Source organism: Ochotona princeps, chromosome 24, assembly GCF_030435755.1.
Source record: "Ochotona princeps isolate mOchPri1 chromosome 24, mOchPri1.hap1, whole genome shotgun sequence".
Classification (NCBI taxonomy): Eukaryota; Metazoa; Chordata; class Mammalia; order Lagomorpha; family Ochotonidae; genus Ochotona; species Ochotona princeps.
Window position 1 is genome coordinate 2,838,162 of NC_080855.1, and position 25,991 is coordinate 2,864,152.

The 25,991-nt window shown below is 46.7% G+C and overlaps 1 protein-coding gene across 1 annotated transcript in view; it reads right to left on the minus strand.

The window, feature by feature from the left end:
- The window catches only part of ARPC1A (actin related protein 2/3 complex subunit 1A), a 30,949-nt gene extending 8,062 nt beyond the window's left edge, over window positions 1-22,887 (minus strand). The window contains exons 1-5 of the mRNA XM_058681178.1: window positions 22,794-22,887; window positions 16,415-16,507; window positions 11,033-11,137; window positions 5,584-5,806; window positions 1,642-1,749 (exon numbers count right to left, since the gene is read on the minus strand). Of these exons, the coding sequence (XP_058537161.1) occupies window positions 1,642-1,749; window positions 5,584-5,806; window positions 11,033-11,137; window positions 16,415-16,478 (500 nt within the window). The 5' untranslated portion in view covers window positions 16,479-16,507; window positions 22,794-22,887. The remainder of the gene's footprint in view (window positions 1-1,641; window positions 1,750-5,583; window positions 5,807-11,032; window positions 11,138-16,414; window positions 16,508-22,793) is intronic.
- Between the last annotated feature and the right edge of the window lie 3,104 nt (window positions 22,888-25,991).

The window sequence follows — 25,991 nt, forward strand, 5'->3', positions numbered from 1 at the left end:
AAGCACCTGTGAGAGAGGTGGCCTGGCTGGTTTTTCCACGCACGCCCTCCTCACCTGTTCTAGTAGCTGTGTGTGAGATGTTTGGGCCCAGAGTTGGAGAGGAAAAGGCGCAAAGGACAGCTGCAAATGTAGCCCTTGGCCCTCCAATGCTACGTCTGATTTGCTTCACAGAACTCCCGGACCTAAAAGCTTCCCACAAGAGCTGGGGTATGCCCAACCTTAAGGACAATGGTAATGCAAACTCTGCAAGACACAGAGGCAGAGGCTGGGGACTTATTTACTAAGTCAGATGATGAGACGCTGTCCCAGTCACGTCTTGCATTTCTTTCTTTTCTTTTTTTTAAAGTTATTTATTTTTATCACAAAGTCAGATATACAGAGAGGAGGAGAGACAGAGAGGAAGATCTTCCATCCAATGGTTCACTCCACAAGTAACCGCAACAGCCAGTGCTGTGCCAATTCGAAACCAGGAGCCAGGAGCTTCCTCCAGGTCTCCCAAGCAGGTGCAGGGTCCCAAGGCATTGGGCAGTCCTCAACTGCTTTCCCAGGCCACAAGCAGGGAGCTGGATGGGAAGTGGAGCTGCTGGGATTAGAACCGGCACCCATATGGGATCCCAGCGTGTTCATTGTGAGGACTTTAGCCGCTAGGCCACTGCGCCGGACCCACGTCTTGCATTTCTAATCAGCATCATGACACAGCTGCTTTAGTCATGAGCACTCAGACAGAACTCGCGGCCCTTAATCCCAAGCGGAGAACGTGTACAGAACAGACCCAGACCCACAGGACCATGAGCCCAAGAAAGTCTATTTGTGGGAACTGGTTTTAACGGGGACTGTGACTACAATCCACCGGGCAGGTTCAGTGCCACCTACTCCCACTTCCTAAGGGAATAAGAGTGGCTCTGGTAGAGTTCACAAAGAACAAAACTATAGAAAGTAACACTGATTTCTGCCACCAGAATCCAATTAATGGAACCACACTCACACACAGAACTGCTTTAAAATCTTGGGACTTCACCACAAGGTTTCTTTGGAAATTCCCCAGATGCTTTCTGGAGAAAGCTGTGTCCTCCCTCCCAACCCACCATGGAGTCCCCTGAGGCATCACTGATGTATTTTTCTTTAGCTAAAGGGGGAAATAGGCCTTCCTGATAAAGAAGAGTGTTGTTAAGAAGCAATTACACAGTATGAGCTTAAAGCTCAGAGCAAAGTGGCTGCTTTTCTTGCAGCGTCATGCTTACAGCAAACTCAAAGCCCCCACAGGACTCGCTCAGCAGCACGTGCTTAGGTCAGTTTTTTCACCTTAGGTTCACCCTGGAATGTGCACTCTGTTGTCTGAAATTTGGAATGAGAAATAACCCAACAGTGGAGAAATACAGGGAAAGGGAGAGAGACAAACAGCACGTCTTAGCCTTTCACTAGAGAATCACGAATATTCTGCCCAAGGATCCCGCCCTGGGTCCCACCCAGTCCTCCCCGGACCACTTCCTTTCCTGTTAGTGACGTATGTTCCCGCTCCTTGAATCCGCATGCACAGCTCCCTGCTAGGTCACAGTCTCCTTCCAGGCATGCTGCCCAGTGCCCTCACAAGAAGGCACTGAACGATGGGCAGCAAGTGCACCAACTCTCATCTGTGCCCACCTGCATTTGAAGTCACACGATCCCGCTGCCAGCAGAACATTGTTTGGATGCCAATCCAGGCTGAGGACTGTGGAGCGTATTGGCTTTTTAATGTGTTTGCTTACCCACCTAGGAGAGCAGAAAATCCATTACAGTTTATCTACACATCAAGAGACAGTGCCCAAGTGACGCATGCAATTGTGAAATGAAAATGACATGGGAAGGTAGGCTGCTGGAGCGGAGCTCAGGTTTGCTGGCCCCAGCCGACTGCGGGTGATGTGGTCTGTGGATGTGCCCACCTACGTAGCAGCCACAGCGGCCCCGCAGCGATGGCCCAGTCGGCACCATCCAAACACTCTCCATGTGCTACCCACTCCCGTTTCCTTTCTGTGCATGTGAACTCTGTCTTCCACAAAGTGGAAACCAAAAGTAGCACAATGCTGCAAACTTAGCGCCAGCTGCAACTATCCCATATGGCTACCGGATGTGTTCTCTTAGGATGTCACTACAATAAAATCACTAAGAAAGCCACCACCCGTAACGCCAGCATCCCACCTGGTGCCAGTGGGAGTCCCAGATGGCCCACTTCTGATCCAGCCCTCTTCTAGTGGAAATCACTGCTACCCACATGGAAGACCCAGGTAAAACTCTTGGCTTTGACCTAGCCAACCTCTGTCCTCGCATTCACCTGGGGGCTGAGCCAGTGGGTGAAAGATCACTCTCTATAATTCTTGACTTTAAAGAAAGAAATCTTTCAAAATAAATGTATAATAAATAAAATAACTTGTCACAGGGGACACTCCCATCCCCATCCTGTATGTTTATACCTCCATATTGAATTCTTTTTTTTTTTTAATTTTTTTCTTTTTATTGTATTGTTGTTGACAATCCTTACATAGTTAATTACAGTTAAAGGAAAAAGAAGAAAAAAAAAAAGAAAAAAAAGGTTCAGGCGGATAGGAAAGTGGGCAATGCCATTATGTCCATATTGTTTCCATCATGCCTCTGAGGTAAAGGGGGACATTGAGGGAGAAGCCCCACCCGGTTTCCCGCCCACCCCAAGTCCCGGATGTGGGACATGCTCCGAGATATGTGCCCAAGTGGTGCTAATAGTTCTCCAGTTATGAATCGCTGCCAGTTTCGCTCGATGAGGTCGTCCACTGATTGACATGGTCCATCATAAAGTCTCCGTTTGCCCCATAATTTGCTGCCAACATATAGCTGAATCCATATTGAATTCTTTCATGTGTGGAGCAAAGAGCCTGGACCAAGTCCAGCCTGGCCCACTGCCCATAGCAAAATGCACCTCAGCTTTGGCTAGCCACTAGATCTCCTGCTAAAAAACGGAGAACTTGGTGAACACTGATTCAGAAAACATATGTTAACTTTGGGAAATTATTTGAATTTGAAGGCCATTTCTGTGGTGCAGCACATTAAGCAACCACCTGTGACACTCGACATCCCATATGAGCCAGTTCTGACTGCTCAGCTTCCAATCCAACTTCCTGTTAACGCACCTGGGATGGAGTTCCAGGTACCTGGCTTTGCACTGCCCCAGCCCTGACCTCTGCAGCCAACTAGAAAGTGAACCAGCAGAAGGAAGATTTCTCTCCCTGCCTCTCTCTAACTCTTTCAAATAAGTAAATAAATCTTTAAAAGGAGAAATTTGTGCTTTAATTATACATATTCAGTGATTTGTTATTCTGTTTTGGATTGTAAAAAAAGAAGTTTAATTTTTAAAAAAAGATTTTACTATTTATTTGAAGGGCAGAGTTACAGAGAAATGTTCCATCCACTGATTCATTTCCCAAATGGCTGCAACAGCCAGGGCTGAGCCACATCGAAGCAGCCTGGAGCTTTTCCTAGGTCTCCCATGTAGCTAGGGGTCCAAGCATTTAGCCATCTTCTGCTGCTACCTCAGGTGTACTAGCACGGAGCTGGACCAGACGTAGCTCAGCCAGGACTTGAACTGGCACCCACATGGAATGTCACAACTGAGAGCGTAAATTTCTTCACCAGTCTCCATAAGCTATAAGTTCTCTTATAAATTAATTAACCTATTTATTTATTTAATTTCAGAGAAACCACAACCAAGAAATTAGAAGAATCTTTTGTCTAGTGCCATTTAGAAAAAATTATTAATGTCTACGACCAGTTATTTAGGCTCAAAGAATTTAATTTCTGTCCTAAAAATACTGTTTAAAAACAAATCATGTTGAGCTGTCCAGCAGTTGAGAGACTTAATACTGAGCCAAATCTCTTTCTTTGAACTCCAAATTATGTGCATATAGAATCCTTTTCTACAAATCTGCGTGTGATGGCACGGCAGCTAAATCCTTCAAAATTCATGTTAGAAATTCTTCCTTCTAACTAAGCTTCCAATAAAGTAATTACTTAATTTGTATTCATTCGTGGGAGACCTCAAAGAAGTGTCATATGCAGGAAATTGGACTTAACAGTGGCATAAGGTGTTGTCTTTGAACAAATTAAGCATTCAGGGTAGTTTCTTAACAGTGTGATGTGAACATTTAATAAAATTACCTCTCAGAAGCCCGAAATTCAACAATATGAACTGGTTACATTGCTTGCTACTCTTTTCCTTAAATAAACTTCTTAAAAACTACATTATAAAGCAATGTAAAACATTATCTCAGATAGGTTTCTTTTTCTTTTCTTTTTACTAATTTTGTTTTTACTGGAAAGGCAGATATGCAGAGAGACGCAGAGATAGAGAGAAAGATCTTCCATCCACTGGTTCACTCTTCAAGTGGCCACAACAGTGGAGCCGAGTTGATCTGAAGCCAGGAGCCGTCTCCCACACGGGTGCAGGGTCCCAAGGCCATGGATCATCCTTCCCTGCTCTCCCAGGCCATAAGCAAGGAGTTGGATGGGAAGCGGAGCAGCTGGGACACGAACCAGTGTCCATATGGGAGCCCAGAATATCCAACATGAATTTGTTAAGACTGCAGGGATTTAGCGGACATAAACTTTAGTCATGTAGGACTATTAATGGAGTTTGTTTTTATCTATGCATCTCAGTGAGGCTCTCAGATGATTTTTGACAGGCAGCGTTCTGTCAGCCTTATTTTTGACACACACACAGAAGAAACAAGAATGTGCAAACAGTACTTGCGTGGTAATGCGAGCAAGATGTGAGATTTAACCAGAAATGTGCATGAGGAGCAGAGGTGCTCAGCTAGAATGAAGTATTTTAGGGGGAAAATGTCTCCAGATGAGGAAAAGCTGGGATTAGTTAATCCTTCGCCCAGGGCTTTGAGAAGGCAGAATAGAGCAGCCCTAATAGGGACACAGAAAAAAATTCTAATGTGGGGCCAGCATTGAGGCACGGTGGTTAAGCTACCCACGATGCCAACATCCCATGAGCTCTGGTTTGAGTCCTACTTGCTCCATTTCTGATCCAGCTCCTTGCTAACACGCCTGGGAAAGCAGAGGAAGATGGCTCAGGTACTAGGGTCCCTGCCACCCACCACTGAGACCTGAATGGAGTTTTGCAATCCTGGCTTTGGCTTAACCCATCCTCGGCCACTACATCCGAGGAGTGAACTAACAGATGGAAGATCTCGTCCCTGCCCTAACTCTGTCTTTCAAAAAACAAAAATCTTAACACAAGGACATGGTACAATGGTTCAAGTGGCTTATCCTCTCCTTGCATGCGCGAGTATCCCATATGGGCACTGGTTCATACCCCAGCTGCTTCACTGCCCATCCAGCTTCCTGCTTAGGGCCTGGGAAAGCGGCAGGGGAAGGCCCGAAGCCTTGGGACCCTGCACCCTCACAGGAGATTCAGAAGAAGCTCCTAGCTTCTGGCTTCAGATCCATTCAGCAGATGAAAGAGTTTTCTCTCTGTCTCTCTTCTCTGTAAATCTGCCTTTCAAATAAAAATAAATAAATCTAAAAAAAAAAAAAAAAAAATCTTAAAAACAAAACTTCACTGCTGCTTACCAGTCGTTCTCAGACTCGAAGTAACACACAGAAATGAGCCGCGCTCCACTTCCCACAGCAAATTTGTTCTCCAGGGGAGACCACTTCACAAAAGTGGCTGCTCGGTTAATCCTCAGGATCACCAGGGTTGGCTTCCAGACGCCATCCTTCTGACTCCACACGTAGGCGTTGCGGTCGGCCCCACAGGTGACAATGCGGTCGCTCTTGGGAGCCCAGTCAATCCCTGCAAATTTAGACAGAGGTCATCCGCTCTGCCCAGTGAGTACAGGTAACAGGCAAAGACAGGGAGAGGGCGCTGGTCCCCATCAGCTGTCCACACAAAGCAAGGACATCGCTCTGCCAGTGTCTGGGACTCAGGATGCCCTGGGCTGCCGGGCAGTACAGGTGTTTTAGAACTGTAGAGCTTACAGAACTAACTACAGGCTCTCTCGCCACCCAACGACTCATGGGCTTCAAAGGGGCCTAAAGTTCTGAAGATGTGTTACTTTTCTCCTTGTTCTTACTACATTTTTTGGTCTGCAAATAATCTTACTTATTTACTGATAGATATCATTTCCTCATATCAACTGAGTTTGTTACATGATACAAAACTAAAATAGCACACAGGAATCATCTGCACTTGTAAGGGAAAAATCCATGAATGATGATCCACTACACAGTCATCTGAAGGTCTTTGTCAGTTAAACTATCTCAGCTATAGCCCATATGGGTGCTAGTTTGGGCCCTAGCTGCTCCACTTCCGATCCAGCTCCTTGCTAATGCACCCAGGAAAGCAATGAGGGATGGCCCAAGCGGTTGGGACTCAGCACCCATATGGGAGACACGGAAGAATCTGGCCTAGCCCTGGCTGTTGCAGCCATTTGGGAAATGAACTAACAGATGCAAGATCTCAATCTCACTCTCTGTAATTCTGCCTTTCAAATAAAAAAAATATAAAAAAAGAAAAAAAATTAAAAAGATTAAAAAAAAAGAAAAAAACCCAAGACTCAGAGATGTGTCCATCTATTTGGATCCCAATTAACTTAGTGGCTATTATTAAGCAAACACCAGTTATTATTTAAAAAGAAAAATCCTTATTTTTTGGAAATTCAGATTGAAATATGAATTGACACATCTGGGCTGTGCCTCAAGACTGGCTGTGAGTTGATCAATGCTGAATAACAAATCTATTTATTAAATGTTTTAAAATTCCCACCATAAAGCTTTTTTAAGAAACAGAGAGTGGGCCTGGTGCAATGGCCTAGTGGCTAAATTCTCGCCTGTGCAACCGCTGGGATCCTTTATTGGTGCTGGTTTGGATCCCGGTTGTTCCACTTCCTATCCAGCTCCTTGCTTGTGGCCTGGGAAAGCAGTGGAGGATGGTGGCCCAAGGTCTTGGGACCCTGCACCTGCGTGGGGGACCCACAAGAAGCTCCTGGCTTCGGATCGGCTCAGTTCCAGCCATTGCAGCCACTGGGAAGTGAACCAACAGACGGATTTTTCTGTCTCTCCTTCTCTCTATAAAAATCTGCCTTTACAATAAAAGTAAATAAATCTTTATAAAACAAAAAAATAAACAGCGATCAAACAGTTGCCACACATGAGCAAAAACAAAAAACAAACAAACAAACAAACAAAACAAAACCAAAAACATCCACAGAAGTTCCCAGAGGCGCGTCTCTGCAGCACCACTCAGCCTCCTCTCCAATGCCTCACAAGCCCCTTCCCCTGCCGCTGACCCAGCCGTCTGGAAACGTATGTCTGATCTTGGGCGCCTGCCATAAAGTTATACTTAGATTTCCCCAACATTTTTTTTTAGGATCTAAAAAATGTCATTTATGCACTTAGACAGGGAACAGGCTCAAGTTCAAAAGAGCCCAGAAGAGAAGTATGGGGAGGGAGGCACATAATCCTTCATGTTTCTGGCTCTTTCTTTGGTCTTTCATCTTAGCCTTTCCTCATTCAAAAGTTTTATGTTATTATTCCAATTTAAATAGGACTGTTCTTATTCGTAGGCCACTGGCAAAGGTATTTAAAGAAAATAGGCCAAACCTAATAGAAGTAAGGTCATGGGAAAGAAGAGTAACCAAAACAGAACTGCAGGCCGGCGCCGATGTGGTGATCTGTGTGGCTTCCAGGCCACGGGCACCCTAGAAATCAGCGACCATGGCCAGGTGGCCAGGCAGTGTCTGCTTAGGAATGCCACACAACCGAGGTAGAACACACAGAGTCTCACGCCATGCTAGCTATTTTCCCTGAGCAGGACAAGGGTATCTTCATGCTAATCAGTGTTTTTTAGGGGCGTAGAGGCAAAACTCAAAGGTCTAACTAAAAGAAAGAAAAAAAATCACTATAAATCCTACTGCTCCCCACTTAAAGGCAAATGTCATTGTGAGGAGAAGTGAAACCGTAACCTAACGGCAGGGACAAATCTGTATGTGAAAACTGCAGGAAGTTTTGACCTGTTCTAAATAAGTGATTAAGTCAAACTTTTGTGCCAGAAAGTAGGAAAAAAAAAGAAAAAGGAAAAAAAAGGGGCCCAGCGCGATAGTGTGGTGGTTAAAGTCCTCGCCTTGCACGCTCTGGGATCCCAAGTGGGCGCCGGTTCTAATCCCGGCGGCCCTGCTTCCCATCCAGCTCCCTGCCTGTGGCCTGGGAAAGCAGTTGAGGACGGGCCAATGCTTTGGGACCCTGCACCTGTGTGGGAGACCTGGAGGAAGCTCCTGGCTCCTGGCTTAGGATTGGCGCAGCTCTGGCTGTTGGCAGCCGCTTGTGGAGTGAACCATTGGATGGAAGATCTTCCTCTCTGTCTCTCCTCCTATCTGCATATCTGCCTTTCAATAAAAATAAATAAATCTTAAAAAAAAAAACTAACATGATATTGAAGAGTTTTCTCTGAACAGATGAGAATTCATTCTCTTGAAATTTGGCATCTAAATTTGGTTGAATGAATTGTGAAAATGATTACAGAAGGTTTTCCATTTTTTATCTCTTCTTCTTTGATACTTGCCTCATAAACTCCACGGCTGGGGCTCACACAGTGCTGCCTCTTCAGCCTGCTGTGCCAGCATCCCACGTGTGTGCCAGTTCAAGCTCCGGCTGCTCCACTTCCAATCCAGCTTTCTGCTAATAGGTATGGGAAATCAGTGGAGGATGGTCCAAATCCTTGGACCCTGGCACCATGTGGGAAATTCAGAAGCAGCTCTTGGCTCCCAGCTTCAGACAGGCCCAGCTCCAGCCACTGGGAGTGAAGCAGCAGAGGGAACACCCGTGCTCCCTCTCCCTATAACTCCTTCAAGTGGAACAAACAAATAGACTACACTACTTAGCACCTCTACCCACCTATTAATTTTTTAAAAATTTATTTCATATTTATTGCAAAGTCAGATATACAGAGAGGAAAAGAGACAGAGAGGAAGACCTCTCGTCCAGTGATTCACTCCCCAGTTGACCACAACAGGCAGAGCTGAGCTGATCCGAAGCCAGGAGCCAGGAGCTTCCTCCAGGTCTCCCACACCGGTGCAGGGTCTCAAGGCTTTGGGCCGTTCTCTTTGGCTTTCCCAGGCCACAAGCAGGGAGTTAGAAGGGAAGCGAGGCTGCACACACATGAACCGGCGCCCATATAGGATTCCGGTACGTGCAAGGCGAGGACTTTAGCCACTAGGCTACTGCACCGGGCCCCTATTGATTGATCTTTTGTTAAAGCAGGCTCGGTAATCTGCCCTGAGCCATATCCCTGAAATTTTAGTTTTCACATGTCAACAGCACAAACACTCAGTGGAGGAAAAGTAGGAAGAAAAAATCAGAGAACTCAGTTGCCAAATACACATTTGAACGTATGCTTACTGTTTTTAAGGGAAATACAATTTACAGAGCAGTACCTTCCTGTTACTTTCCTCCCTCATACTCAGGTACTATGAAGTATTGCTGAGAGGGCACGGGGGTTAGCTATGTTGTGACGCCCCGCCCGCTGTCGCAGGCCTGGGCTCCTCTGTGTTTCAGGTTTAGTAGGGGTGGGTTCAAATACTGGAGTCCTTTGTGGCCCCCAGGGGAGATCTGGCTGGGGCTCCTGGCTCCTACTTTTTTGGCATTACAGTCCCAGCAGCTGCAGGTATTTGGGGGAATAATCCAATTAATTGAAGATCTCTCTCCGTGTTTCTCCCTCTCCCTCCCCCCACTTTCTGACACTCTGCTTTTAAAATAAATAAATAACAATCCTTTTTCAGGTTAAAAAAAAAAAGTGTCGTGTGTGGGAAAAGGGGACCCCCATAAGTTCCAGGGCGGAAATGAGGGCGGAAATGTGGCGCAGCCTGGCAAGGCTGAGGATGTGTGTAACCTTCACAACCTAACAGGTCCACGCCCACAAACATTCACACAGCCGCACACAAAGGTAGCGTGGCAAGACCAGAAACAACCTGGACATTCCCCAGTGGAGGAAAGGGTAGATAAGCGAGGCACAAAGTGCCGCCCAGCAATTGAGAGCAATAAACTTAATTTAGATACAACAGAGAGATGTCAGAAGAAATCATGAGACGTAAAACCCAGCCACGGGACATGCACAGTGCGTGCCAGTAGGAACACTGGCTGGCAGCACCTGCGACTGCAGGAGGATGTCACAGCCATGACACACCCTTCTCGGGAGGCGGACCAGGACTGGGGAGAGGAGACTCTACTACGCCTACAATAACATTACATCCTCGGGCCCGGCGGCGTGGCCTAGCGGCTAGAGTCCTCGCCTTGCATGCCCCGGGATCCCATATGGGCGCCGGTTCTAATCCCGGCAGCTCTACTTCCCATCCGGCTCCCTGCTTGTGGCCTGGGAAAGCAGTTGAGGATGGCCCAATGCATTGGGACCCTGTACCCGTGTGGGAGACCTGGAAGAGGTTCCAGGTTCCCGGCATCGGATCGGCGCAGCATCGGCCCGTTGCGGCTCACTTGGGGAGTGAATCATTGGACGGAAGATCTTCCTCTCTGTCTCTCCTCCTCTGTGTATATCTGGCTGTAATAAAATGAATAAATCTTTTTAAAAAAAAAATTACATCCTCTGCTCTCAGCGTTGGAACTCGCAACTCTGACAGAGAGTATCTGTTGTGCTATTTTTTCTTCCTCCTCAATATTTTGGGAAGTCTTGCTTGCCCACAACACAAGACAAGGGAAATTGCTTGGAGACTCTGTGTTCCCTCGGTGCTTGGGAACACAGTCTGGCTTACATTTTCATGTAGTCTGGTTTTTGTTCTCACATTCCAGGCCCTCACCAGCCCTCACCAACAGTAGGTTTAGCGCTCTCTCTGCTCAGCTGGGCCACCAGAAATGCTTAACTGATCCGTTCCCGTATTTCTGTTTGTCTAAAGAGGAGTGCGGCCCTGCACGCCCGCAGCTGCCACAGCCAGGCTGGCTTCTGGGGCCCAGGTACACGGAAGCGCCTCCCGGGGCAGCGCCAGGCCCGGCGCTGGCTCAGCCGCTCGCTCACCTGTGATGTGCCCGTTGTGCTCCCTGAGCTCGTGGGCCTTCACCCACTGGCCCCCGTTCTTCTGGTAGATGTGCACCTCGTGGTTATTGGGGCTGAGGGCAATCTCTGCGGAAAGAAACCAACGCAATGCTTAACACCGGAACCTCAAGCTGCCTGCAGTTTAAAATGTTTTTGTAGGGACACTAAATGTAAAATACATTCTCTAGAGACACATATAACTCTCAGTCGAATATTCTAACCAGCAAGAAATATTGCTATTCTTAGCTAAAATAATTACAGCTAACAGCAAAAATGGAGACATATTAGTTCACATGTGCAATTTTATTAGCTAAATATTTCTCTTTCACTTTCTGAAACACTGAAAACAGCTCATAGATTTGTATTACTGCTTTCACAAACCTAGGATGGAACACTAGTTTATAAAAAAAACTTTTATAAAAACAGTCCAAAAAAATCTGTTGAGGGCCTGGTGCGATAGCATAGTGGTTAAAATCCTCGACTTGCACAAGCCGGGATCCCATATGGGTGTCAGATATAATCCCGGCGGCCCTGCTTCCCATCCAGCTCCCTGCTTGTGGCCTGGGAAAGCAGTGGAGGATGGCCCAAAGCCTTGGGACCCCACACTCACGTGGGAGACAAGGAAGAGCTCCTGGTTCCTGGCTTAGGATTGGCTCATTTCCAGCTGTTGCGGCCATTTGGGGAGTGAACCATCGGACGGAAGATTTTCCTGTCTCTCCTCCTCTCTGCATGTCTGCCTTTCCAATAAAAACAAATAAATCTTTAAAAGAAAAATCTGTTGATAAACTACACTGAAGTTCTCCTTTATAAGAAAGTCAACATAACTCACAAACAGGGACCAGCACTGTAGCATAGATTAAGCAGGGATGGCTTTACACATCTCAGCTCCTCTGTTTCTGATCTAGTTCCCTGCCACGTCTGGGAAAGCAGCAGAGGGGCCAAGGGCTTAGGTCCCATCACCATTGTGGAAGACCCAGATGGAGTCCCCGGCTCCTGGTTTCATCCAGACCAGCTCTGGCCACTGGCCACTCAGCCATCTGGACAGTGAACCAGCAGGTGCAAGCTGGTTTTTTTCCCCCCTGTTTTTCCCTCTATAAAACCACGTTTCAGGCAAATAAACTTTTCTTTTTTTAACCACAAAATAAAAATTGGTTTTCAAGAGAAATCTCCTTGGCCAATCCAAAATATTATATGAGAAATGGATCTTGTTATACCCATATTGATGTCCTTTTTTTCTTCCAAGTTCATCTTTTTCCTTTTATGTTTTTAAGGTCTGCTTGATTATTTATTTGAAAGGCAGTGACAGAGAGGGGGACAGACAGGGATCTTCTATCTACCTGCTCACTGCCCAAAGGCCTGCAGCAACCAGCTCTGGTCAGTTTGAGACTGGAAGCCAGGAGCTCCATCTAAGCCTCCACACGGGTGGCGGGAAACCAGGTCCTGGGACCACCATCTACTGGTAGTGAGACAAGGGATACGCGAGCAAATGGTCAGCTAATTCCTTAGAATGTTCAGCATGGTCATCATGAAACCTCACAATTCAACGTCTAGGCATACAGAGAATCGGAAGCATACATCTGCATAAAGATCCCTAGCCAAATGAGATCATGGAAGTACTATCCAAGTTAGCTGATGGGGTCCGTGCAGTAGGTGTGAATAACACGAAGGTGTGAAGAGAACAGCTCCCTGCTTGGCAGGGCCCGGGGAGCTTCCAGCTGCTTGGCAGGGCTCAAGCAATTCATCTCTGACCACCTTGACGCGGTTTTCACCCCCTTTTGTATGGGCACTCAGCCACCCCACTAAGAATTTTGTAATCTATTGAGGCATTGTCTGTCCCTGTGAGATGGCTTTTACAACCAACATGAGCTTAAGAGTTAATGTTACTGATGATGTCTTGGTGAGTGGGCCTTTAACTGCACACAGGAGTATAATTAAGTCCGTGTTGTTTACCCATTGCCATAAAATCTGGCCCAGATATTTAGCATGCTTTCTGGGAAATGGCTTGATAAGAGGGACCCTAAAAACTATCCTGTTACTGGGACCCTAAAAGCTATCCTGTTACTGGAACCCTAAAAGCTATTCTGTTACAGTTACTGTGACCCTAAAGGCCATCCTGCTATGACAAAGAATATAGCTACTGTGACCCTAAAGGCTATCCTGCTAAGGCAAAAAATATAATTACTGTGATCTTAAAGGTTAGCCTGTCCTTGCAACTCTTTAGAACATAGAAAATGTAGCTTTAGCTGCTTTTATAATTTTTTATAGGGTGATTTTACTAACATCATAAAGATATACTTATGATTATTGTTTGATCACTTATGAGGTTGTAGGACCTGCAGTTGTAGAGGAACTTAATGTTTGAAACCTTTTGTCTTAGATCTTCATGTTTTTTCTCTCTTGATGTATTTCTCCCATTTAGTGATAGATAAGTTGTAGAATAAGAATTGTAGTAGGAGTGTATTACCGCATAAGATGTGTTGTCTACCGAGAAATTCTTGGTGGCAACGTTGGAATGGATAATGCCTTGTCTAATAGTGAAACAATTTATAGAATTGTCTTTGGAAACACTCACTTATCCATTGCAGAGTTGAAACTTAAATAGAGTAACTTAGCTCATTGCTAACTGCAATTCTTTCCGCCGTTATTATCCTTGCTTTACTTGTTTGGTTAACAAACTGTGCAAGCTTACAGACCTAATGGCCAACTAATGTCAATAACCCCGATCCCCACAGACCAAGGCCCCAGACCTTTTAACTCATACAAGATAGGGGTCTGGTTGACACAGGCGGTGCCTAAGTTATAGCCCAGACCTGAGCAGAGCAGATGAAGACTGACAAGCCAAGATAAGCAAGGAATGTGGAATCCTTCCTCAATCACTTCTCAAGAAGTAGTAAATTGTGCCCCCCTGAAGCTACGTCAAAATGCCCCTAAGAAAAAACTTTGTACTGCTTCTGTATAAATAAAGCAGACAGCTTTCTCCCTTTGTCCACTACGATCAAGGAATCCTGGTGGTCCGTCTCCTTTCTTTCTCTCTTCGCTCCTCATCCATGCACCCTTCACGAGTTCCGAACTCGGGCTGGAGCTGGACTCCGGCAGTTAGCCATGAGCGGAACAACCCGGACATCCAGCAACGGAAGAAAAATAGACACAAGGCGCTCTATCTCTACGACGGAGGAATATTTAGCCATGAAGAGAGACGAAGGAAGACTGGCTTTAGAATCCATGGATACTGCAGTACCTTTTACAGACCGACAGTATCTGCGTATAACCTACACACATTCTCCTATAAACTACAAATCTTTACATCACTCACAATACCTAGTCAAATGTAAATTACGTATGAATAGTTATTATTTAAGATATAATGTTAAGGGCTTTGTACATATGTTCAGAACTGGCATTTTTTTCTTGCCTTTGAACACTTTCGATGCACAGTTGGTTGGCGTTCACGAATGTGGAATCTGCAGATACAGAGGGCCAGGGTCACCTGTTCTATCATGTCCCACAATGGGGATGAACCAGGAAAAGGCACAAGGAAAGAAGTCAGAGGCAGTAAGTACTCACTGCATGAGCCTCATTTATACAAAATGGCCAACAGAGGAATATTCACACAGATAGAAAGGAAAAGCTAAGTGGCTGCCTAAGACTGAAAGACGCTGGGGAGAATCTGAACGACTGTAATGGACATAGATTTTCTTTTTGGGGTAAACTGTACACTTTAAAATAGCTTATTTCATATTATGTGAATTATACTTCAACAAAGTTATTCAAGTTATTTAAAAAAAAATACTCAAGGAGTGAACATGTAAGCCTTGTAGTCTTAAAGATGCTGGACACAGGACACAGGTCCAACTCCTGATTCCAGCTTCTAAGGCAGACCCTGACAGGCAGTACCAACAGCCCAGGTAAGTAAGTTACTGTCACTCAAGGAAACCTAGACCAAGTTCCCAGCTCTAGGCTCCAGTCCTAGCCTAGCCGCAGCTGCTGCAGATATTTGGTGAAGTGCTCCATTAGATGCGAGCTCTCTGTCTTCGTGTCTTTCAGATAAAATCAGCACACACACACAGCCTCTGAAGATACTGAATAGAATTTTATCTTTTCAAACAATTCATGGGAATAAATCCATCTCTGCAGATGCTTTTACTTTTTGATGGCCTCCTCCTTTGCTGTCACATTTTTAAAAAAGATTTATTTATTCTGGGCTGGCGCAACAGCCTAGTGACTAAAGTCCTCGCCTTGCAGCCCCCAGGGATCCCATATGGATGCTGGTTCATATCCTGGCTGCTCCACTTCCCTGCTTGTGGCCTGAGAAAGCAACTGAGCACAGCCCAAAACCTTGCGACGCTGCACCTGTGTGGGAGGTTCGGAAGAAGCTCCTGGCTCCTGGTGTCAGTTTGGCTCAGCTCCGGCCGTTGCAGCGTGGGGAGTGAACCAGACAGAGAGATCTTTCTTTCTGTTTCTCCTCCTCTCTCTATCTAACTTTCCAATAAAAAATAAGTGAATCTTTAACAAAAAAAGAAAAGAGATTTATTTATTTTTATTGGAGAGTCAGATTTACAGACAGTAGGAGAGACAGAGAGGAGAGAAAGAAGGAAGATCTTCCATCCACTGATTTATTCCCCAAGTGGCTGCAATGGCCAAAATTGAGCTGATCCGAAGTCAGGAGCCAGGAACTTACTCTGGGTCTTCAAGCCATTCTCTTCACCTTTCCCAGGACACAAACAGGGAACTGGATGGGAAGTGGAGTAGCCGGGATATGAACCAGCACCCATAAGGGATCCCAGTGCATGCAAGGCGAGGACTTCAGCCACTAGGCTATTGCGCTGGACCCTTGCTATCACTTTGTTTGCTGAACTGTGCCTATCTCTAAGAGATTTCTTTATTCCTTTCTAGTCTACTTGGGCTAGGAAACTACAAACCCAAGCTAATGAATGACACAGTACCACCCATCTTTGTAATAGCTTCTTTCTAGGTTCCAGTGTTCTGGTTCAACACCGGATGAGTGTGGCCTTACTGCAAAACCACTCCAGGTCTCAAGTTCCTCGCGGAATCTAAACCTTCAAGAGGAACTGCAGGAAAAGACGTGGACAAGCAATCAGTATTAGCAACATCTCCATGTTAGCTTGTGTTCAACCACTGGAAAGTTCTTCCACCACGGTGCCCGGCTGTTGGCTCTAGGAGCCAGCGAACCGGGGTTAGCTGACTTTCTACAATCAAAGGACCAAACGAGGGCCCGGTGAATCAGTGTCAGTAGTGTTACGTCCTTTTCACATGTGACACAAAAATACAGAAATCCTAGCATTATCTAACTGTGAAGTGGAGCAAAGATGTCAGAATAAAGCAGCATGGTGACAGCATACTCACGGGTCCGATCCCTGTTCCAGGCATGGCAGGTGATTGGCTCTAGCAAAAACTGATGCAGAGACATTATTCTTAGTGTTTCCAAAGGACAGAAAGCTGTAATGAGCAGAACAACAAGAGAATTGCTTAAACACAGTATTTAAGTTCTCTGAGGATCTTAAAATGTTTGAGAACAAATCATTGTTCCCCCAAGAGAGAAGAACCAATAGCAATTTCAAAACTTCATTATTTAAAATAAAACTAGCACTAGAAGTACTAACACAGCATTTACTCCACTAAAGAGCATCAATGGTTTCTCAAGCCACGGGTTAGATCGCTGGAATACAGGACAGCCAGCCTCCAATGCTCATCCCACAAGTTAGTTATTAATCACAATGGGAAAAACCTGACTTTGTAATAAACAAAACTGTCAGGTAACACTTTAAACAAGGTAGAAAAATCAATCCTCTGTGTACTTCGTCACAGTGAGTCAGCTTACCACACAGACTAGAATCTGTAAGAGCAGAAAGGGACACTTTTAATAACAGCACGGAGACACCTGGGAACATGGTCAACTCATCTACAAAGTATTCAGGCTAAACAAATGGACTGTAAATCTAACCGAGATTCAGACCCAATTTCCAGCTTACAGAAAACAAAGCAGAGAGGAACTAGTTAAGCGACACAGAAGGAAATAAACAGTTGTAACCAGGACGTGTGCCATTCCTTAGGTGATTGGTCTGGACTACTCAAAAAAGGCAACAAACAGATGAGCATTTGGTGCAGGGTTAAAAACTACATATCCCAGGGTCAGTGCAAGGGCTCAACTGGCTAATCCTTCACTTGCAAGTACCAGCATCCCATATGGGCACCAGCTCCTGGCTGTTCCAGTTATGATCCAGCTCTCTGCTTATGGCCTGGGAAAGCAGAAGGTGGTCCAACTGCTCGAGCCCCTACACCCATGTGGGAGACGTTTCAGAAGCTCCTGGCTCCTGGCTTTTGCCTGGCCCAGCCCTAACTGTTAGCGGCCATTGGGGAGAGAACCAGAAAATGGAAGATCTTTCCCGTCTTTTTCCTCTCTGTAAATAGGCCTTTCAAATAAAAATAAATAAATCTTTAAAAAAAAAAAAGAAGCAGCAATGCAATTCTCTGTACAGGGACTCAAATCTAGACTCATGTAAGAAACCATGACTCGAAAGAAAAGGACATTTTTCAGAGAAGCAACTAACCTCTCATCGCTATCATCTCTAAGAGGCACTCTCACTACAAACTTCAGCTGCAAGGAAAGCAGCCACAGTACTTGAGTGAACATAGGTGCCTATTGGGGGCACTGCACGTGTGCCCTAAGATGGCGCTGAGACCTCTCCTCCCCCCGGAGCTTAGCGGTACACAGGTTCAGGAAGTGCCTTCTGACTGGCCCGTAGCTGCATGCTTAGCATGTGTGCTACGCGTGACCAGAGCTGTGACTGGCGTGCCTGCCGCGTGCATCAGTGACCTTTAAGCTGATTGGACTAGGATTGTTTATAGCGGTGGGGGTTCCAGAGACGGAGACGGACGGACAGACTGAGACGGAGGACAGGGTATGACTCGGACGGACGGACAGAAGAAGACTAGCGGCGACGAGGAGACTGGGAAATGAAGCAGAGAGAAACGAAGAAAAACGGGAGGTAGTAGAAGTCGAGTCGACCGGCTGGGAAATGGACTGGTTGGAAGAATAAAGTGCCTCTTGATACAGAGCCTGGAGTATCGGGTGAATTCTTCTGCAGGACGGAAGACCCCGATAGGTGCCCACAGGTATGTTAAGTTGGGGTGGAGAAGGAAAGATACGAATTCTGATGCAAGCAGGAAATGAATGAAGAATCAGGAGGATGGGAAACGAACAATCGCTGTTTAACTGACAAAGAAATGTCACCAGAAAGAATACGTCTGTCAACGGTAAAGAAAACCAAGGGTCTAAAAGCAGTGTACCTGGGCCCGGCGGCGTGGCCTAGTGGCTAAAGTCCTCGCCTTGAACACGCGGGGATCCCAAATGGGCGCCGGTTCTAATCCCGGCAGCTCCACTTCCCATCCAGCTCCCTGCTTGTGGCCTGGGAAAGCAATTGAGGACGGCCCAATGCTTTGGGACCCTGCACCCGTGTGGGAGACCTGGAGGAAGAGGTTCCTGGTTCCCGGCTTCGGATCGGCGCAGCACCGGCCGTTGCGGCTCACTTGGGGAGTGAAACATCAGACGGAAGATCTTCTTCTCTGTCTCTCCTCCTCTCTGTATATCTGACTTTGTAATAGAATAAATAAATCTTTAAAAAAAAAAAAAGCAGTGTACCCCTAAATAAGACACATCTGATATTCTGAGTACGTTTGCATTCCAACTAAGATAGTGGTTTTTTTCCTTCTTCTTCGTCTTCTTTTTTTTTACATGTTCTAGAATTTAAACTGCAATTCACAAAGAAAGATTTTACTTGGGGCCTCTGATGAGCACAGTGGGTGAAGCTGCCACCAGGGGTGCTGGCATCCATCCCCCATGCGCACCAGTACAAGGCTCAACTGCCACTTCCCATGCAGCTGACTGCCAATCCGGCTGAGAAAGCAGCAGAAGATGGCGTACGTCCTTGGGGGCCTACCAGCTATGTAACAAACCCAGATGCGGTACCAGACACCTGGTTTTGGCCTGGCCCAGCCCGGCTGTTGCAGCCATTTAGGGAGTAAACCAGTGAATGAGAGTTCCATCTCTCTTTTTCCCTGCTAACTGTCCTTCAAGTAAATAAATTCCTAAATACAGAAAAAGACTAATTGAAAATCTTTTAAAAATTAATGATTTTCAATGAGGCTGCTTAATTTACTTTTTTGTAAAAGATTTTTTATTTTTATTGCAAAGTCAGATGTACAGAGAGGAGAGACAGAGAATGTCTTCCGTCTTAGGGTTCACTCCCCAAGTGACCACAAAGGCCAGTTCTGCGCCAATCCAGAGCCAGGAGCCAGGAGCTTCCTCCAGGTCTCCCACACATGGGTGCAGGGTCCCAAAGCTTTGGGCCATCCTCGACTGCTTTTCCAGGCCACAAGCAGGTAGCTGGATAGGAAGTGGAGCTGCTGGGATTAGAACTGGCGCCGATATGGGATCCTGGCACGCTCAAGGAGAGGACTTTAACCACTAGGCCACTGCGTCAGGCCCTAATTTACTTCTTTTTTTTAAGATTTATTTATTTTTATTGGAAAGTCAGATATACAGACAGGAAGAGAGACAGAGAGAAAGATCTTCTGTCCAATGATTCACTCCCCAAGTGACTGCAACGGCCAGTGTTATGACGATCCTAAGCCAGGAGCCTGGAACTTCTTCCAGATCTCCCACACAGGAGCAGAGTTCCAAGGCTTTGGGCTGTCCTCAAATGCTTTCCCAGGCCACAGGCAGAGAGCTGGATTGGAAGTGGTGCTGCCAGGATTAGAACCGGCGCCCATTTGGGATCCCGGCGTGTTCAAGGAGGATTTTTAGCCGCTAGGCCACGCCGCCGGGCCCCCTACTTCCTTCTTTTTAAAACAAGGTTTATTTATTATTAATTTTTTTTAATTGGAAAGTCATATTTTACAGAGAGAATGAGAGACAGAAAGATCATCCATCCACTGGTTCACGCCCCAAGTGGCTACAATGGCCAGAGCTGAGCCAGTCCGAAGCCAGGGACCAGAACCTTCTTCCAGGTTCCTGGTTCCCGGCTTTGGATCGGCGCAGCACCGGCCATTGTGATCACTTGGGGAGTGATTCATCAGATGGAAGGTCTTCCTCTCTGTCTCTCCTCTCTGTATATCTGACTCTGTAATAAAAAAATAAATAAATCTTTAAAAAAAAATCTGCAAATTGATGATTTAACATATATAAGCTATATGCAATAAAACCACATATTTCATCTACAGCTAAAACGGAAAGAGGAAAACATTCACAGAATGGCATAACTAGTTTCTACTGTCTTATATCATTTATGTTCCAAAGTTGGATATACCTCCAGACCTGTATTTGGTTTATAAACATGTGGCTATTTCAAGCCTGCAGGTCAAAACAATATTCATGCCTATCAAATTTATAATGTACCTAGTCAACATGGCTTATATTCAGCAAACTCAGAAGAAATTGTAATTGCATTAATTTTGTACTTTCCGTCATAGGGTAGTAACGGTAATTCCTAAACTGTGGTTAATTCAAGAATCTTGTTCAAGAAAGATCTCAGCAAGTTAGCTCCCTTTCTTCCAAAACTTTTTTTTAAAAGATTTATTTTATTGTAGTCAGAAATATATATAAAGATCTTCCGTCTGATTATATACTCCCCAAGTGACCGCAACGGCCAGAGATGTGCCGATCTGAAGCCAGAAGCCAAGAGCTCCTCCGGGTCTCCCATGCAGGTTTAGGGTCCAAGGCTTTGGGCCATGCTTGACTGCTTTCCCAGGCCATAAGCAGGAAGCTGGATGGGAAGCGGTGCTGCGGGGATTAAAACCTGGGCCCACATGGAATCCTGGCATGTTCAAGGTGAGGACTTATGCTGCTAGGCCACCGCATTGGGCCCATTCTTCCAAAGCTTTTAAATCCGCAGAAATTGATGGGCCAGGTGTGGTTGCCGAGCGGCTATGTAAGTCCTCACCTTGATGTGCCAGGATCTCACTGGGCACTAGTTTGTGTCACAGCTGCTTCACTTCCCCTCCAGTTTCCTGCTTGTGGCCTGGGAAAGCAGTCAAGGACGGCCCAAAACCTTGGGACCCTGCAGCCATGTGGGAGCCCCCGAAGAAGCTCCTGGCTCCTAGCTTCAGATTGGCTCAGCTCTGGCCGCTGTAGCCACTTGGGGAGTGAAATAGTGGATGGAAGATCTTTCTCTCTGTCTCTCCTTCTCTTTATAAATCTGATTTTCAAGTAAAAAAAATCTTTAAAAAATTGATTAGCATCCTCTGTATGTATCTAACATACGTTGTAAATTCTTGGCGCTACTCTGCAGCCGAAAGTGTTCCTGCAAGTGTGAATTTCAGTTTCCTGTTTAGGGTCAGTGTTCAAGATTGTGATTCATCTAGCTTCTAATTGCCCTAATTACTCAACTCAGCAACACCCCATACCCTAACCAGGTCACCACACCCTCCCCAACATTCGGGCAGGTTCCAACTCCAAGCAGAAGTTTCTCTAGCAGACCTTTTTATGCCTTTATGAAGCATTGGTCTTAGCACAGCATCACACAGATACATCAAAATACAGCTACTCTCCCTCCAAAGCCAGTGATTTAATTTTCCAGAAGCGATCCTTTCCCTGCAGCAGATGAACGCCAGAAGTTTCCTGAACACTGTGTGGTAGGAAGCAGCCATTTGGTGACACCTACTCCCAAAGAGGGCACAAACGCCATTCTGACTGTAACCCCTCTTTTGTTTTAGCTGCCTAGAAACCTGGGATTTCCGAAACTGAAAGCCGTGGTAAAACTGATAAATTAGGGTAGAACCAAGATAATTTCAGCCATGAGTGGAAGTAGATAAAAGATTCTAACGCTGCCAATATAAGAATAGATGGCTTTATAATCAGAGTCCAAGCTATAGTTTAATTGCTTACTGTGTTCTCAGCAGGGCTGTAAGGACCAGGCTGTTGCCAGAAACATAAATGAATCCTTCATCTTTCTGGTCCTCAAGTCTAGAAACGGGGGGGTAGGCAAGTAGCAAAGTATGATAAGCACCGTCATGCCCAGCACAGGAACAATAGCTAATATTTACCAGGCACCACCTCTATAGAGGCTGGGAAGAATTCTACCCAAGTTATGCAAACAAGATTTAAAAAAAAAATTCTCACTGCAGATGGGGAAAGAGGCACTGATAAAAGATCTTCCCAGGACCATTCAACAAAATGACCGGTCCAGGATCCGGACTCGAGATCTCCCGAAGCCAACAGGAGCGCACAGAAGGGCGCAGGCTTGACTCGGGGGTAGGTGGCCGAGGTGTGGCGAAATCTGAGGAGTTGGCAGGCAGGTAGGGACCCCGATGGACAAGGATGGAGAGAGCTGCCCTAGACACCACACGGGCGCCTCCCGCGCGCAGAAACCTGTTCTGAACGCCGAGGGGAGATGCGGGGACGCTCGATCCTGTGGGGGAGGGCACCCCGCAGAACACAGCAGCCCAGAGGGGCGCGAAGCGGACGGGTGTCGGGGCAGGGGCCGCTAATCCCGCCAGCGGAGGCGGCAAGGAAGCTCTGGGGAGAAGGATGGGCCCGCGCAGCGACCCCCGCAGTTCTGGTGGGGGCAGGGTGCGGTACAGGCGGATCCTCCGCCCCCTCACGAGGCCCGGCAGGGAGAGCCCCCCGCGCCGGCCCCGCAGCCTCGGGGCCCTCACCGCCCCCGCGGATCTAGTCTCAGGCTCTGGAAGCCAACAGGGCCACGCGATCACCCCTGCCGCCCCTTACCTGGGGTTGGGGGGCTGCGGAAGGGCTCGGAGCGGTGAATTCGCGGACTCTGGTCAGTCGACGCGAACAGGCTCCGGCGGGCGCGGGCGGAGGACGGAGGCCCAGAGGGGAGCGGCTGACAGATCCCGGAAACGGCCACGGCGCCTGCGCGGAGCGGCCGCGCGGGCGGTCTGCGCCTGCGCCGAGCTTAGGCGCGCAGTCGGGGGCTAAGCCTCGGGGAGGTGAGCAGGTTTCTGGCGGTGTGGTGGTCCCTGTGGTGGTCCCTCGTGGGCTGGCGCAGAAGTGTGTGGAAGGTGCCTGCGAAGCAGCCTGGTGACTGACTGCCTTCCTCGGAAGGTATCTGCCGAATTTCGGGTAGAGCTGTGGAGACTTGGTGCCTCACTAGCGCTCGTCTCAGGAGAGGAGTTGCTGAGGACTGGGGTCTTTGCACCTTGCCTTCGTGGGCTTAGGGAACAGCCGAGTTTTTCTCCAAAGGGAATAACGTTCGACTTGGGCACAGCTGCCTGTAGGGAAGTCTCTTGAGACACCCCACCACCACCACCCTCATCCCAGAGGCGCTTTCTGGACCCATCCTAGGCTAGAATCTTCTGTTCTCTGCTTCCCAAGGTGGCGCCTTGGTAAAGAATTGGGTGGACTTAACAACTTCCTTGAAACATGTCAGAAAGTGTGTTTGGTTCTGGACGCAGTTTCTCCCCAGGTCTCCTCAGGGAGAACACATTTCTCGTGTTCGATCCCAGCATCTGATTGGATGTTTACAAGGGTGAACTCCCAGGTTTATGCTTTATGTTCTGTAGGGCGAATTAATACAGCTGTTGGTGGAGCATTAGTGTGCTGGAAATCATTGATTTTACTACATTGTTTTAAAAGATTTATTTAGTTTTATTACAAAGTCAGATATACAGAGAGGAGGAGAGAAGAGAGGAAGATCTTCTGTCCAATGATTCACTCCCCAAGTGACCACAACGGCCGGTGCTGCGCCAATCCGAAGCCGGGAACCAGGAACCTCTTCCAGGTCTCCCCCGTGGGTGCAGGGTCCCAAAGCATTGGGCCGTCCTCGACTGCTTTCTCAGGCCACAAGCAGGGAGCTGGATGGGAAGTAGAGCTGCCGGGATTAGAACCGGCGCCCGTATGGGATCCTGGCGCGTTCAAGGAGAGGACTTTAGCCGCTAGGCCACGCTGCCGGGCCCAAAATAAATAAATCTTAAAGAAAACAAAGTGCATGTATTAGCCCAAGCACCAACCATCACAGCTTAGCAAGACAGCACACTAAGTATCAGTGTGTGCCCTCATGATCATGTGGCTGAGTGGGGACTGTGGATTGCGGCTGCCACTGCTCAGCGTTGCCACAGAGCATAGAATTGCATCTCACTGTCCCAGGAAAGCAGACTGCCCTCCTTAATAGAGATGAGCCTCATGTGCTCACTTGAAGACTTGAGTTAAACAAAAGGCTGGCCCTCTCTCCAGTAAGAGAATTCTGCATGACTGCCTTTGGACAGGAACATCAGCCCGTTCTTGTTCTACAGGAGCTTCAGCTTTTGTTGCTCAGCCTGAAATATTAACTCTGGAGGGTTTGTGTTTGTCAGCTGCCATAATCACATGAGTCAATTTCTTATCACTTTGTACATCTACGTCTTTCCTATTGAATTTGTTTCTCTGGAAAACATTAAGACAACAGGCATTGGCCTGGCGCGATAACATAGTGGTTGAAGTCCTCGCCTTGCACGCCCAGGATCCCATATGGGCACCGGTTCTAATCCCGGCAGCTCCGCTTCCCAACCAGCTCCCTGCTTGTGGCCTGGGAAAGCAGTCGAGGACAGCCCAAAGCTTTGGGACCCCGCACCCGCGTGGGAGACCTGGAAGAAGTTCCTGGCTCCTGGTTTCGGATTGGCTCATCTCCAGCCATTGCGGCCATGTGGGGAGTGAACCATCGGATGGAAGATCATTCTCTCTGTCTCTCATCCTCTCTGTATATCTGACTTTCCAATAAAAATAAATAAATCTAACTTAAAAATCAGGCATTTACTGAGACTCCCCATTAGCGTATATTGAGTCTTCAACACTTTCCTCCGTACTCCTAAAGGCTGTCAGAAGTACTGTGGAGAATTTCGAGAGATCAACCAACAACTCTTAAAGTTCTAAATCATGGACTCACTCTCTTACTCGTCTATTTTCATTTTGTTTGAAAGGTGGAGAGAACAAAAAATTTTCTGTCTGCTGGTTCACTTCTCAGATGTCTGCAACATCCAGGCTGTGCAGTCTGAAGCCAGGAACCTAACTGCTTGAACCACCACCCGCCGCTTCCATGGATGCCAGGAAGCTACATCAGGAACGGAATTGGGATTTGAACCCATACACTCTGATGTGGACTATAGGCGTCCCAAGCAGTGTCCCAACTGATGCCCACATGCCCAACCCTGTTCTTTTTTCACTTTTTTTTTTAAGATTTATTCATTTTTATCACAAAGTCAGATATACAGAGAGGAGGAGAGACAGTGAGAAAGATCTTCTGTCCAACGATTCACTCCCCAAGTGAGTGCAACGGCTGATGCTGTGCCGATCTGAAGCCAGGAGCCAGGAACTTCTTCCAGGTCTCTCACATGGGTGCAGAGTCCCAAGGCTTTGGGCTGTCCTCGACTGCTTTCCCAGGCCACAAGCAGGGAGCTGGATGGGAAGTGGAGCTGCTGGGATTAGAACCGACGCCCATATGGGATCCTGGTGTGTTTCAAGGCGAGGACTTTAGCCACTAGGCCACGCCGCCGGGCCCTCAACCCTGTTCTTAACCTCTTGTGTTCTCTTTTCTTTTGAATGTTGACCTGGTAGTTGTTTACTACCTTATTAGCTCTCTCAGCTTTTAAAAAAGGAATCTATTAATATATTAGATGCTCAAGGTTTCAGCAAATGCATGAAAGTCACTAATAATTCCAATGTTATGATTTTAGTTCAGAGGATGGATTGAACGTAGTTCATTGATACGGTTCCAAGAAGATAAAGATAGCTCCCTTCCTCTTTCATCACCCCTTCTCTCTTTTTTGAATTTTGAGATAATTTCAATTTACATATTTGTCAATATAGTCAAAGGCTTAATACTCCACAGGTGAAGAGTTCAACAAGTAAAACGTATAAAGAGCATAACTCAGCAGAAATATAAGCAAAGGTAATAAACAATAAGCAAATGAAAAGATACCAATTTTACTTGTA